Source organism: Colletotrichum navitas, assembly GCF_030913465.1.
Source record: "Colletotrichum navitas strain CBS 125086 chromosome Unknown LY79scaffold_152, whole genome shotgun sequence".
Taxonomy (NCBI): Eukaryota; Fungi; Ascomycota; class Sordariomycetes; order Glomerellales; family Glomerellaceae; genus Colletotrichum; species Colletotrichum navitas.
In genome coordinates, this window is record NW_026850698.1 from 10801 (window position 1) to 25244 (window position 14444).

The following is a 14444-nucleotide window of genomic DNA, read 5'->3' on the forward strand; positions in this document are numbered from 1 at the left end:
TTCCGAAGCATGAAATGATTCTCGTGATCTTCGGCTGAGAGATAGGGGCAAGGAGGCGGGACGGGTTTCGACATACCATACCCTGCTTGGCTTTCCTGGTGCCAAATTTGATACGAAAGAATACGGGAAGTGTTGTCGCCTTCAATGCAGTCTCTCGGCCTTTCTTTGTTCTTGTCCGTTCTGTTGGTTGCACCATGGTGCGTGTACCTCCCATCCCCTATGGTATGGTGCCGTACTATGTGGTCCGTTCGTACACGGACAAAGAAGAGTGCAACCCTTTATGGCTAGGTACTGCAGTACTCTTGCTTTCTTCTTTTTCCAATATCAAAGTTCTTAGTTCAGGGGGTTGTTTCCGGCCGTCGTTAACCCCTGCCTTAGCCCCGAAGGGCGAAGGAGGAAGACAGAAAGAGGGAGAGTGAAGAAAGCGAGAGCCATTGCGTTCGCCGGGGCAGAGGACCCAGTTGGGGGAGGGCCCTCTCTGGCATTCCCACCAGTCTCGTGTGGCTTGCATGGATGGCGTGCGGTGGACCGCCACCACCCATGTAGAATCTTGACGGCTTCCCACCCTCATCACCTGCAGGTCAGGTAGCCCCGGCTAACGAGGGGGGATGTGTCGAGCCAGAGGTGGAGGACTTTAGAGTAGAGGGCGTGCAATGTAAGGTTCAGGTGGCCATCGCAAGCTGTCACGCACGTCAAGCTGGCTAGTAAAACCACTTTTGTCCCGCTGGTGCTGCCACGCATATCATCATCGTTGTTCCCTCTCATCGCCCATGTCCCGACGCACCCCGAACCGGATTCTTCCTTTTCCTTCTCTCGCTTCCGAGTCTCGTGTTCGACGCGCGGAGGACCAGCATATTCGGATGACTGGTAGAGAGTCTGCCTGGACCGGACCGATCTGAAAATCATACCAGTGGAAACGCAAACAGGAGTCTTGGCTCGTGTCCCAAACCACCCCTTTGGTGCTTTTTCGTATGCCGCGCCGTTATCCCGTCATTACTGCGTGTTGCTGCCAGAGGGAGGGCCGGTTGGGAAGACTGGGGCTCTTTTCCATCTGCTGTGCGACCAACACGGAGGCTTCGCGGCGCACGACTCCGTACGGTACATCGAGAACCAAATCTGCGAACGGGAAACTTTGAAAAGCATCACCCACGAATGGAGTTTTGTCGCCTGGTTGCTCCCCTCCCCCTCCCCCGAAATCGTATGCATCGATAACGCGGGTTGTCAACCTGCTTGGACAAGGTAGTCCCCTCCTCTCCCTCCCACACCAATACGAGCTCTGCCGCTCCATGATCGCCGGGCTACCCTTCCGGGAGGATGAAGAGCGATTTTATATAATTTCATTTGATTTCGTCTTCTATGCGCCGCACTCCAGAGGGCGAGCCTCTCGAATGGCTTAGCTGACCGACCATAGTAGTGCCCGTCGTTTGACATCGTCCGCTCGTCGATATGGGCCGCACGTCCAAATTCACCTTCCCCGTCCCGGGACGGAAACAGAAAGAGACCTTTGGCCCGATCGTCTCGGGGCCAATGTCCAAGGCGCAAAAGATCCTGGGCATCGCCGAGATCAACATCGACGCGCCGCGACAATGGGACACTGCGTCCACCACCTCGGGCATCAGTGTCTACGTGTCCGAGAGCACGGCGACTTACAACACGAGCGAGAGGAGCCCGGGCCCGCGCCACGACGACGGCGCCGGCGCCGGCAAAAGCCGCAGGAATACCACGCAATGGGAGCAGGAGTCTGAGATCGTGCCGGCGTACCTGGCCAACCGGTTTTCGCAACTCAACACCGCTGACTACCGGGAGTTCACCGAGACCTCGAGCCTGACCCGACGGGGCTCGAATTCGACCATCACCTCATGGTATGACAAATCCAAGATGCCGCTTTCAATATCCCAACAAACCTCGTCCTCCGCCATGGCCAAAGGGCTACCCCAGAAAGCGAACGCCGTCCTCGACATGAAAGGAAAGGAATCGAACCATGTGGTGTCGTCGGACCCGAAGGTGACGAAGCGGCCTAGCCGCTTGGACCTGGCTCCCTTGTTGTCCCTACATAAGCATCATAGCCTCCGAAGCAAGAACGAATCTAAACGAGAGAGTGACGAGTCGAAGATGCCGCCGACGATCCCGCCGAGGGCCGAGCGGAAACTGGTGAGGAGAAGCACGCTCGACAGCATAAAATCTATGACTGGCCGCCCGAGGACGGGGTCGAGCAGTCGCAGGGGCGCTAATGATATTGGCACGCTCCCCAACTTGTACGAGCACTACGAGCAGATGTCATTCGACCACGTCCTCGGTCACGACGGCCCTTTGGCGGCGTCGGACCCGTTCCTGGACAAGGCCGGACAAATACCGGATCAAAGAAGGAACGCTCCAAGGCCGCCAATCCGGCATGAGGGGACATCTTCTGTGTACCAAATCCATCACGGCGTATTGCCAGAGCCGCCCAAACCCACGGGGCAGCAACCGATGCAGGCCGACCGGGACTGCGCGTCGAGCGTCTCGAGTCGTTACACCAAGACTTCCAGGGCGTCCAAGCGGACGAGCCACAGCATCAATGAGTCCGATCTGGCGGAGAAGAGCGTGCTGTCGCTGTCGTCGGACTCGGAGGACGACGCTTTCACGGACTCGGTCTCTAAATTTACCGGGGGGTCCCGGAGCAGCGACGCCGGCAGCCTGAACCCCTCGTCGTCGGTGAGGTCGGCGCATTCCCGGAATGCATCATCCGTGGGGCACGGCTCGAGGAGGTCGACGAAGCACGCCAGCTTCTCCCAGCCCGGTGAGTACTTGGCCATCCCGAGCAAGCCGCCCTCGGGCCAGCCCCCCGTCGTCTACCCTCCTCGGATGAGCTCTTTGCCGGCCACGACGTACAGGCCCCCGGCTGCATCGGGCCGGCTGTCGCGGAACTCGGCCAACTTGTCCACGACCAACTCTACAGGGGACCGTCCGATGCATCCGGCCTACGGCGTTCACGAGACCCGCGCCAGCTCGGTTCCTCCCCCGACCGAGTTCCACACACAGCCCGTCCGCGTGGAGCAGCCGCGGCGCGTGCTTTCTACAAAGTCGACGTCCGCTCGCTCCGTCGACCAACCGACCCCGCCGATGAGCCCGACGTCGGCCAAGGCCTCCATCGCCTCAGAGCAGCCCCCCGTGGACAGCCCCAGCGCGGCAGACGCCCGGTTCATGGCCGTCACGCGGCAGGAGGAGATGCTGCTCGCCGCCCTCCGGATGAAGCGGGCCCGGATGCGCGAGACGATCCTGGCCGAGTACGACGAAGAGGTGAGGAGCGCGTCTCCGCACCTCCACCAACGGAATTCTTCGCAGACGACCATCACCGAGATCAACTGGCCCGAGCCGCCCCAGACGCTCCGCCACCAGACGTCGGCCAACTCCGCTAGCACCATCAGGGCCGGGTCGCGCTCTTCCAGCAGCCGTCCGGAGTCGACGGCCCCGGACAACAGCCATCACCGTAGCAGCTCCCGTCATATTGAGCCTGGCCCGCGATCATCGTCAAAGACGTTGTCCCGGGCCACCGGCGCGAGGAAGATGGTGCCGGTCCAGGAAGCAATGCCGGCCGAGGCCAAGCGCGAGCGGGTCTTGCTCTACCTGGACCGGCCGGTGGGCCACGTCAGCTCGATGGACTTTGCCGAGCCCAGCCCGGACCTGAGCGACTACATGGACTTAGACAACGGCAGCGAGACTGAAGACGAGCCGTTCGGCGACGCGTCGTTCTTCCGGGGCCGCGACGCCCGACACGGCGCAGCCAGCAAGGACCGCGGGCGGATGTTGAGGATGGGGGAGCGGAATGGGCACGAGCCGTCCCCGTTGCGACCGAGAGGCGACCACGCCCCGGTCAAGGAGCGAGTCCGGGCGACGGCGGGGGTCGACGGCGATGCCGTCCGGTTCGGCGGCGTCCCGAGGCCGGACTCGCCAGTCTCGCCCGAAGACGCCCCGGGCTTCACCACCAGGCGGCTGTCGACGAGGAGGGCCGTTAGGCTGAGCGCGGTCGGCAACTCCGGGGTCGAGGCCGCTTCCTGGGGACACGACGGCTGAAAGGCCCACCCGAGGGAAGGGGGGACGATCCAAACAATCTCTATCGCTTCATGATACCCCAATGCACATGACCGATTTTCTTTGTCAATAAACAGATCTTGTACAAACGGCCCACACGAATATAAGAGGCGGGGAGTCTCTTGGGTTACGGCGATGGCGGCGGCGTGTTTAATTGTTCTCGGGACGGGATGAAGCGGGAAGGCTGGATCATTGATTTTTTTTATTTTTTTTTCCCTTCCTCCTTTTTATCTTTCCGGTTTGTTTTCCTCTCCCCCCCCCTACTTCGCAAGCCCGCAATACACGGGGGGTTTGCTGGTATAACGCCCAGTCATTTCTTTCAAGTGACATTCTGTAATAGTATTACGCTACAGGCTTGGGCGGAAGCATAATGCTTCCCAGAGACGGCGGGAGCATACGATGAGATAAGCAATCGATGAGCCATGAGGAAGTGGTTCTTCAGTACAGGAGGACAAAGTGAAAGAGGAGGCATCAACGGAGTTGGTTGATTTTATCAACGGATGATGCTCCTGCCACAGGATGCAGCTGCCTCCCTCCTTTCACCCCTTGCCTCAACTCAATTGTCAATAGAATTCATTGACCCATGTTACTGCGCGTCCACCGAGGCACTCTGCCTGGTCTGCGGTGGTGAAGGAACAAGTGGCTCTCCCGAGGACAGGCGTGTTTGGACAATGTCAATTCAAGCCTGTGATGGGCATTTGTCGCCCCGTCTTTTTGTGTCGAGTGGGTAATACTAGTACATATTGTCACATCCTGATCCTTCTACGCGTAGCGTCCATCAACGCCTCAACTTCGTCTTCCTTGATTACTTGTTGCCCGCAGCCTCGTCGAAGCTCTCAAGCACTGACTCCTTCAGCTCCTTGGGCTCCTTGGGCGCATCGTCAGTGGGCTCCCCTTCCGAGCCCTTGGCAATCTGCTTTGCCATTGTCCTGGCCTGCGCCTCGCCCACCTTGCCGTAGACGCTCAGGCCTGTCGCAATCATGCCTCCAATGTCGCCAACATTTCCGGGGACAACGACCGCTGTGCTCTCCTTGGCCAGCTTGGCAAATGCGTCGACGTACTTCTCGGCGACGGACAAGCTGACGGCGCCCTGTGCCGCCTCCTCGCCGTTGGCGATGCTCTTGGCGATGGCGTCGATTCCAGCCGCTGTGGCCTTGGCCTTCATGAGAATGGCCTCGGCCTCACCGGACGCTCGGTTGATCTGCTCGGAACGCATGGCCTCGGAAGCGAGGATGACGCTCTGCTTCTTACCCTCGGCGATGTTGATGGCCGACTGCCGCTGACCCTCGGAGTCGAGAATCTCGGCTCGCTTGGAGCGCTCGGCGGTGACCTGGCGGTGCATGGCCTCGACGACGCCGGCAGGCGCGTGGATATCCCGGATCTCGTAACGTAGGCAGGTGACACCCCAGGCTTGAGCGGCCTCGTTGATGGCGGCGGTGATGTTGGTGTTGAGAGCTGCGCGCTCCTTGAGGACGTGGTCGAGGGTCAGCTGGCCGATCTCGGATCGCATCGTGGTTTGCGCCAGCTGCGAGATGGCGTATTCGGCATCTTCGACTCCGTAGCTAACAACAAGTCAGTCAGTCTGCCGTTTCATGGGCGACGAGGCTACAATTTCCGGCCGCGTCAACATACCTGGCCTTGTAGGCATCGAAAACTCTGGTATACAGGACACCGTCAAGCTCAAGGGTGACGTTGTCGGCCGTGATGGCGCTCTGACTGGGGATCTCGAGGGCGTTTTCCTTGAGCGACTTGACGTAGGAGATGCGGTCGATGAAGGGGACCAGGATGGCCAGACCGGGTTCAAGAATGCGATTGAACTTGCCCATGCGCTCGACAATCCATGCTGTCTGCTGCGGAACGAAGCGGATGATGGTGTTGGCGGGGAGCGACGGCTTCTGGAAGTAGGACGGAGGAATGCTGGAGCCAACGCCGAAAGCCGAGGGCAGTAGGCTCTTGGTGCTGGTCTGGAAACCGCGCGACTGGACGAGAGCTCGTCGCAGAGGCGGGAAGAGGACGGCCTTGGTTACCGCCGAAGCCATGTTTGCTGCTGCATTGGCATGCGTTGGAAGTGCGTGGATCAGTCTGAGTTATTAGCTCCCAGGGAACAGCTCTCGCGTAATAAGGTAGTAAGGATGCGTGGGTCGTTCAATGGAGAGAAAAAAAGCCTGGGATGACGGAGGCGGCAGCTGCCTGCCGATATTTAGCCGACGGCAACGACCGAGGCCCACCAGGTCTGGCTCCCGCTCCGTGTTCCAAGATCCTGGATAGTTACATAGGTGTCTAGTTGCTAACCTGCGCCGCCTTGCATTGACAGCTCACCCATACGACCGAAGGCTCTAGAACATGTTTGTTCGAACATTGATATGGCGCGTGCCTGCTATCTTTACAACACACTCAAAGTTGGGCTCAAATGGGTAGAATTAGATCTCAGTTCATGAGCCCAGGTGCTGTATGCACGTCACCTCACAGTAGCATGATTCCCGGTCCTATCGGTCGATTAAGACAGAAAATACTTCATCAATGAATGGCGGCTGCGAAATTTGACCCGTAAAAGTGCAATGTCGAGATTATCGGAGAGTCCGTCCGCATGTAGAAAGAAAGAAGTTGAATCCCTAACCCTAAGGTGTCGAGATCTATCATCACGCCCTTTATAGACTCCTTCCCACGGGCTGTGCCGTCGCCCTGATGTTTTGCTGTCCATTTCAGTAAGTTTCGGACAAGATGCTTGTTTTCGTGCACGATCCGACAGCATGGATCAAGAGAAACAATCATGGTTTGCAGGAAAAGTCGTAATCATTGAGCCATACTACTTGCACCAAGAATCATGCCGGGCTGTTCTCCCTATGTCCTTTCTTTTCCGAGCATATTGGGGAATCATGAAAATAGGTTACTGGTACGTCGAGCCCTCGGGAGGCTGGGGGATCTTCTTGTTCGCCGGGGCCGCCATGTATCTAAGAATCAAACAGTCAGCTTCGCCTAATCGGTCTTGTCGGGCGACACAGCGCGTAGCCAGGCGCATGTACCGACGCACCTTCTGAGCTCAATCAAGATGGTCTCCATGGTGTTCTCCCTCTTCCAGTTGGCTAAGCACGGAAGCTGCTTGTGGTCGACAACGCCGTTGCGAGAGTTAACGCAGGGCAGGTTGACCTGGCTGACAAATTGTATCGTGGGGGGCTCATCGGGGTAGTTAGGTCCGCAGTGCATCTTGAGGGAGTAGATTCGGTTCTCGTGGACACTCTGCACCATGGAGTCTGTCAGTGACTATTCGCGCAAGAGATAGAGCCAGAGGTTCAATGGTAGGCCGGAGTACTAACGTGAGGGGGGCCCAGAATGGTGCCGTTCCAGTCCGACATCAAGAGGTCCTCGGCATCGTTCAGGCCGTAGGAGCAAGCCTCTACAATTGGGATCGTTAGCCAGGATGCGCTGGGCGACTTGGGTTTGCTTGCGTCAGGCGCGGGGGGCTTCACGTACCTGCTCCAAGACCCTTTTCGCCCTTCTCGAGCTCCTCGAGGAGTCTAAAGTTGCGCGGAACCTTTGCGCCCATGATTTCTCGCGTCGTTTGTAGATATCAAGGAGAGAGTTGAGGTTGGTTGCGGTAGGGGGGTGAGGTAACGTGAGGTTGTGGATGTCCAAGATGGAGGGGCTGCGAAGTGGGAGGGACTGGCCGGAGGGTTCTTACCTAACGTCCAATGAGTAAGGTAGCCAGCCGCAAGCGGGCAAGCAGCGATCGGTTTACAAGTACAGCGGGGTTCCACCAGTGTAATACAGCAGCAGCCCTGTGCCTGGAGGCGCTGGAGAGAGGCTTGATACCTTACCTGCGAGGTACCTAGATAGGTGCCTAGGTAGGTACCTACAGGCAGGTACTTGTGTAACTAGGTGCGCAAGTCAACGCGGGGCATCTTCCAGGCGGTGAACACTGTTGCGTTGCACCGTTCGGGGAAAGCGGTGTGGGTACTTCCAGCGGTGTTGCCTTAGTCATCATGCAAGGTGGACAGCTCACCTCGATCGGGTGCTGTGGATGAGCTGCGCGGTGAAGTTGTCCAGTCGGCAGCTCCCTTGCTCTGTTCATGTTCTATCAACACCCACAGCATTCCTATTTCCCCGACAGTTCGCGATTCGCACCCACTGCCATTCCACAACACGTGCGATTTCTTGTGCCCATCCCCTGTAACTTGAAGCATCCCAGCTCGACGATGGACTGCCCGAGAGGCCACTTGTGACAGAATGACGACCCAGCTCCTAGCTACGGAGCTAACGAATCTCATCCAAGAAAGCAAGCGGAAACACAATGACCTCAGACAGGTATGCTGCCTCTCTCCTCAACCCTACCACCGGCATGCTGAAACTTCTCCATATAGGCGGCCGAGAAGTCTCTCGAAGAGCTCAAGGGACTGAGAGGGGCTAATGAAGCTCAAGCTGCCAACGGTATCATCCCTCGTGCCCACCTTTCATGATGAAGCACTCGTCCGTGTCTGACTTCCGCCCCAGAGCTGGCCCAGAGACCCAACTTTGTCAATCCCTTCATCGTTGCTTGCGGGACTAAGAATGCAAAGTTCACCGGCATCGCCATTGTCTGCCTCCAGAGACTTATTGTTGCCCGCGCCCTCCCTAGAGGGAAGCTGAATCAGGTTCTCGAAGCTCTCAGGGAGGCAACCTCGGCAGGTCTGGATGTCCAACTCAAGATCCTTCAGGCTTTACCTTCGTTGCTGCAGAACTACGCCACCGATCTGAAAGGCGACCTCCTGATCACTGCGCTGAACATTTGCTTTATCCTGCAGACGAGCAAGAATGCCATCGTCAACAACACCTCGGCCGCAACCCTGCAGCAGCTTGTAGTATCCGTGTTTGACAAGGTTGTCACTGAAGACAGTATGGATCCACCCCAGACCTAGAAGAGGCTCGAGTGTGTCACTGACAAAGAGGCAGAAACTACGCCCCCGGGGGCTCCCGCTGGCGAGGCGCCAGCCGGCGACGGCACAGTTGAGCTGCGCGCAGCAGCGCTGGATGCATACAGGGTAGGTATCCGATTCCGATGGTGGAGTTCACCAGACTAATAGCCAAAAGATATTCAATGACCTGTGCCTCATGACAGAAAACCAGCGTCCCGAGTATTTGAGGTTCTCTGGACTTCCGCAAACGTTTGGGCTCGAGCTGATAGAATCCGTTCTGACAAACCATGCGGCTGTGTTTTCTGCCCACAAAGAGCAAGCGCATATCCTGCAGATACGGGTCATGCCCTTCATTATTAGTGCGCTCAAAGGGAAGCCAAACTTCGCGACAACGGTCAGGCTGGTCCGGATTTTATACACGCTATTGAGACGCCACATCAACATTCTTCCATCAGAAAGTGGCGATGCCCTCGACATCCTCACCAACCTACTAGACCAGGAAACGGCGATATGGAAGCGAGCTCTATGCTTGGAAGTGTTTCGGGGCATCTTTTCGGAGCACGCTCTCATTCGACGGATATTCGTCAACTACGATGCAAAAGAAGGCGAGAAGGACGTCCTCAAGCACTTGACGGCGACATTTGTGCGGCTCAGTACGGAGAAGCCGGCCGTCATTGGGCTCGGTCATCAGTCCACTGTTCCGGTGGCGAATCCATACGCCAGCATCGCATCATCCACTGACCAAGCCATGCTCGAGGCTAGCGGCGTCACGGGCATCATCAGTGGCACCGTCGATGCGGATGGTTCCAATATCGGTATCAGTACGCAATGGAGTAGCGTAAGGGTTCCTTGTATTGACCAACTCGACAAGACCGAGGCACCGTCGATTCCCGAGACCTACATCTACAGCTTGACCTTGTCCTGCATCTCATCACTTTCCGAGGGCCTTGCCAAGTTTATCCTTCCGCTCACGGTGCCAGGAGATAGCCGCAGCCGCAAGAAGAACGGTAAGCAGGAGCCAGAGCGCGATTCTTCGGCGCCCCCGCAGGATGGCGCGGATGGGTCACGAATTGCAATGGAACGAGCGGCTTCGTTCAAGAAGAACCCAGTGCCTCTCAATCCTCTCGCTTTGGAAGACCATCCCCTTCACAACGAAGTCAAGATATGCGCAGCCATCATTGAGGAATGCTGGCCGGCCGTGCTGGCCACATGTTCGACTTTTTTGTACGCTGCAATGGATTCGGAGTATTACCACAGCCTTGTAAGAGCGTTCCAAAAGTTCGCCCATGTTGCCGGGCTACTCCAGTTGGCCACGCCTAGAGACGCATTCTTGACAACACTGGGCAAGGCGGCAGTACCGCCGAACGTATTCACGGCGTGCCTAAATGCCGGAACCGCCCGGCCGACGACGCCTACGCCGACCACAGAAGCACCAAACAGTATTCTGAGTAACGCGCGAGGGATACTAAGCGTCGACAGCCTCGTGAGCCAATCGTCGCCCGCCGTCGACAGGGGAAGACAACAGGGACTCGAAGGAAGTCAGATGGCACTCAACACTCGTAACCTTCTATGTTTGAGGGCGCTTCTCAATCTCGGAATTGCTCTTGGTCCAACTCTCGGTCCCTCATGGCGCATCATTCTCGAGACTCTGCAGCAAGCCGACTTTGTTCTCTTCTCCACGAGTAAGGCTCCTGGGAGGACACCTCTTGCAACGAAAGGGACAGACCACCATGCCGAGGGCGAAGCGAATGCCCTTCTATCCAACTTTGGCAGCGAAGTCCGGGCCGTCGAGACCGCGGCGTCCCGTCTCATCGAAAGCACAATAGACTTCCCCAATGATGCATTCGGGGAAGTGGTGACTGCGGTATGCAATCTCCTGGAAAGGACAGACGAAGATAAGCCCAAGACGGAGACTGTTAGCCAGCCGCAATCACCCGGTTCTGGTAGCATTAAGCCACCCCACACTGGCCAGCACCGCCGAGTGCTCAGCATCTCGACCGCAGCGGCCGCAGGACCGAACCAAGAAGACCATTTCGCCCTAGCCAAGCTGGGAGATATCGCCACGATCAACATCGACCGTCTCTTGACGTACCCGCCTGACGTTTCTGGGTGGACAGCGCTGACGTCTGAGCTCATCCACGTCCTCAGCTCGTCTTCAATGAACGCTTCTGTGAGGCTCCGTGCTGCAGAGATTATAGTGAGACTAGCACTGGAATCTGCCAATGTCGCTGCGACGATGGAGCGCAAGCAGTGCGGGAGCGTGCAGTTGCTGTTGTTAGAAGCCCTCCGCGATGCTCTTTTGCCACTACAACGAGAGGACAGGGAGGTCACAGTCGCCAGCCACGGCACAGACGTTGACATCCACAAGGTAATTCTCGAAGGACTAAAGAGTCTTCTCGAGAACTGCGGCGAGACGCTCGTCAGCGGGTGGGAGATCGCTTTCGAGATCATCGGCTCCATTTTTATCAACAGAAAGTTCGCGACGGGAGAGCATCGGGGCTCCCAGACAGCCGTCCTCATGACCCGGTCGGCGAAGCTTGTCCGGTCTTCCTTCAATTCTCTTCAACTTATATGCTCCGACTTCTTAGCGTCTTTGCCGAATTCCTGCTTTCTCATACTCGTTGATACCCTTTACAAATTCTGCTCGCAAGATGACGACCTCAACATTGCGCTCACAGTATGTTCTTTGCCCATCCCCCCCCCCAATCTCTTGGTACAGACCTGACTTTGGCAGACTGTCACGTTCTTCTGGGTTCTGTCAGACTTTCTCTCTGGCAAGACCGAGACCCTTCCCATCACCGCCGACTTGATGCAGGGCTCGAGTATAACTGACCTGGCAGCCCTGGCCGCGGACTCGGAACACAATGCGTCCGACGCCGCTCTCTGGATGCTTTTGCTACTGAGACTTACCACCGTAACTGCAGATGGGCGGCTAGAGCTCCGCAACAGCGCAATCCAGACCCTACTGAGGATATTTGATGCCTATGGTGATAAACTGAGCCCAGAAGCCTGGGCCACCTGCGTCAAGTCTGTCGTGTTCAAGCTTTTGTCGTCGATTGAAGAAGAACTTGAAGCCGCTGTCGGCGATGGCTCGACGCACCACAAACGCAAAGAGTGGCACGAGACTGCAGTCGTTGTTTTGAATGGCATCTCGGAGCTTTTGGCCAGCTACATGGAGCCGCTCTCCGCCCATTCCTCTTTCAACGCGCTGTGGCAAGAACTCTTGGGCCACTTTGCGACTCTGCTCAACTTCAAGGTCCTGGACATCAACACGGCCGCCTACAAGGCTCTGGGCAAGGTCACCAAGCTCGACCACGAGCCCGGCAGGCCCGTTTTTGACACCAGCACTGTTAACACCGCATGGGAGTTCTGGTCACGAGGAACGCCGGTCTCCCTGGACGAGGGTGACGGAAAGAAGACGGACAACCAGAACTGCCTCATTGCCTATGTCGCCGCGTTCCACGACGTGTACCAGCTCGTTCAAAAGGACCTGACCGTCGACAGGGTCCGCCAGATGCTGACCCTCTTCCGTGAGGCCCTGCAGCAGGCCACCGTGGGAGCCTACGTCAACGATATTGAGTACGTCACGCCACTTCAAAACCAAGTGCTCGAGGCCATCAAGATGGTGCAGACAGACCTCGCTGGGGTGCCTTCTGCCATGATCTCGCAGGTGGCAGAGTTCGTCCGGCTCGCATTCAGCGATGAGGCGCTCGAAGCCCAGAGCTCGACGCAGCGAAGGACGTACGTGGCAATGTCCAAGGCGAGCATGTCCATTCTGCAGACGCTCATCCTCCTCAACGCGAGCGATGCAGACATATACGCCAGCGAGGCCTTCTCCGCGGCGCTCTCGGCGCTCTCCAAACCACTGGTCCTCAAATACAGGTTCCCCATCGTGACCAAGTCAGCCCAGCCCTGGCGGCTTGCCACGAACACCATCCTCGCGGTCCTGGAGGCGACGCTCCCGCAGATGCGCGCTCTGCAGGTCCCGCGCTCAACCCTGCAAGGCATATGGCAGATGGTTGTCGAGATCGCCAACGGCATCGTCAGCGCAGACACCAAAGCCGCACCGACGTCGGCCGACCTTTCGGACGACGAGTCGTTTGACATAATGTCCTTCCACAAGCTCCGCGAGCTCATCATCCCCGCGCTCGGCGCCGAGGCGATCCCGGACAAGACGCGCAAGTGGTACGCCGAGAGCCTGTTCCGCACGTCCATCATCCACGCGCCGTCGCCGGTCGAGTCCTCCCTAATCTTCGGTCCCAACGGCAACTCGGACGGAAACGGCCTCGCGAGCCTCTACAAGAAGCGCACGGGGCGCACCCTCGACCCGGTCCCGACGCTGCGCGAGCGCATGTCGTACGTCTGCGTCGACGAGCTCTTCTCCCTGGTATCGAGCTACGACGCCGCGAGCCTGCGCATCGTCGTGCAGCCGCCGACGCCCGCGTTTCCGCCGGCGCGGTCGTCGGCGGCGTCCCAGCTCTCCGAGGCCCCGCAGGCCCTGCACGTACGGATCGCGCGCTCGGCCGCGCCGTTCCTCATCCTCCGGGCGGCGCTGACGATACGCGCCTACATCGCAGACCAGCCTTTAAGGGGCCGCATGCCGCAGCCGCTTTCACAGCGCAAGGAGCTCCTTTGCGTGCTGCGGCAGCTTGTTGACCTGACATCCGAGCCGGACGCCATCCCGGACACGCCCAATGTCGACAGCGAGGGGCGGAAGCACTTGCTGCGGCTGTACCCGTTGCTCGTGAGCGCTGTGCAAGTGGCGGGCAGTTCGGGCGACGCGGCCGTGTTGGCGCTGTGCAACGAGGCTCTCGAGGTTGTTGGTGGCGAGTTGGGGATCTGAAGCGCGGTATGTGCTATGCATGCAGAAGGGGGAGAAGGTTATCGCCTCCCGTGTAACATTATCTAGATGATTAAATAGACAGGTAGCCAGCCAGCAAGTGTTTAGATTATCATGGTTCGGGGATGTTCAATGAAGCTGTTTATTTCGCTGTGTACTGGTAGCACCACATCACTCACGGTCACGGGCGCGAGGGCCATCATCCCCCCCTTTCCCCCTTCGCAAGTAGGCGGATGTCGAGCGAGGCTCTCTCCAAGACAGGCCCGGGCCGAAGGCAAAAGCGCGATGAAAGCCCAGCACGATATTGTACCGTCCAAAAGGGAAAAAGGTGAACGGAAAAGAAAGAAAAAAAAAAGAAGAAGAAAAGAGGAAGAAAAGTCGTCCTGCGCCGTCCCCACTGCCCACGAGCCATCGTACCGTACCGTACCGGTCGGACGGACGGACGGACGGACTGACACCTCGCAATCAATACGGGACGCACTGGAGAAAACGAACGGCGCAGGAAAAACAGCACCAGCACATCCCATCCCATCTCATGCCCCCCTCCTTCTCCAGCTTCTCCACAATGCCTGTGGAATGTAACCCCCGCCGCCGTCTCGTCCCCCCTTTCCCCAACTTCCCTCCCTCTCTCCCCACCTTCCACC

General features: G+C 57.9%; 4 protein-coding genes across 4 annotated transcripts; 2 read left to right on the plus strand and 2 right to left on the minus strand.

The window, feature by feature from the left end:
• Positions 1 to 1527: 1527 nt before the first annotated feature.
• LY79DRAFT_529166 (uncharacterized protein) lies at positions 1528 to 4053 on the plus strand (the record flags this gene model as incomplete). Its single annotated transcript, XM_060556091.1, has 1 exon — positions 1528 to 4053. One exon carries the CDS (start codon positions 1528 to 1530, stop codon positions 4051 to 4053), a length of 2526 nt encoding a protein of 841 aa, XP_060407427.1.
• An 823-nt stretch (positions 4054 to 4876) lies between these two features.
• On the minus strand, positions 4877 to 6110 carry LY79DRAFT_674859 (SPFH domain/Band 7 family protein; the record flags this gene model as incomplete). The annotated part of the gene is made up of 2 exons (XM_060564373.1): positions 4877 to 5633; positions 5704 to 6110. 2 exons carry the CDS (start codon positions 6108 to 6110, stop codon positions 4877 to 4879), a joined length of 1164 nt encoding a protein of 387 aa, XP_060407428.1.
• A 424-nt stretch (positions 6111 to 6534) lies between these two features.
• On the minus strand, positions 6535 to 7709 carry LY79DRAFT_103597 (ubiquitin-conjugating enzyme). Its single transcript, XM_060550646.1, has 4 exons — positions 7543 to 7709; positions 7386 to 7465; positions 7103 to 7308; positions 6535 to 7022 (listed from the first exon to the last, which is right to left on the minus strand). Exons 1-4 carry the CDS (start codon positions 7613 to 7615, stop codon positions 6959 to 6961), a joined length of 423 nt encoding a protein of 140 aa, XP_060407429.1. The 5' UTR covers positions 7616 to 7709; the 3' UTR covers positions 6535 to 6958.
• A 423-nt stretch (positions 7710 to 8132) lies between these two features.
• LY79DRAFT_103684 (endosomal peripheral membrane protein) lies at positions 8133 to 13854 on the plus strand. The gene is made up of 6 exons (XM_060550647.1): positions 8133 to 8373; positions 8430 to 8496; positions 8560 to 8940; positions 8998 to 9086; positions 9136 to 11637; positions 11695 to 13854. Exons 1-6 carry the CDS (start codon positions 8296 to 8298, stop codon positions 13801 to 13803), a joined length of 5226 nt encoding a protein of 1741 aa, XP_060407430.1. The 5' UTR covers positions 8133 to 8295; the 3' UTR covers positions 13804 to 13854.
• The last annotated feature ends 590 nt before the right edge of the window (positions 13855 to 14444 follow it).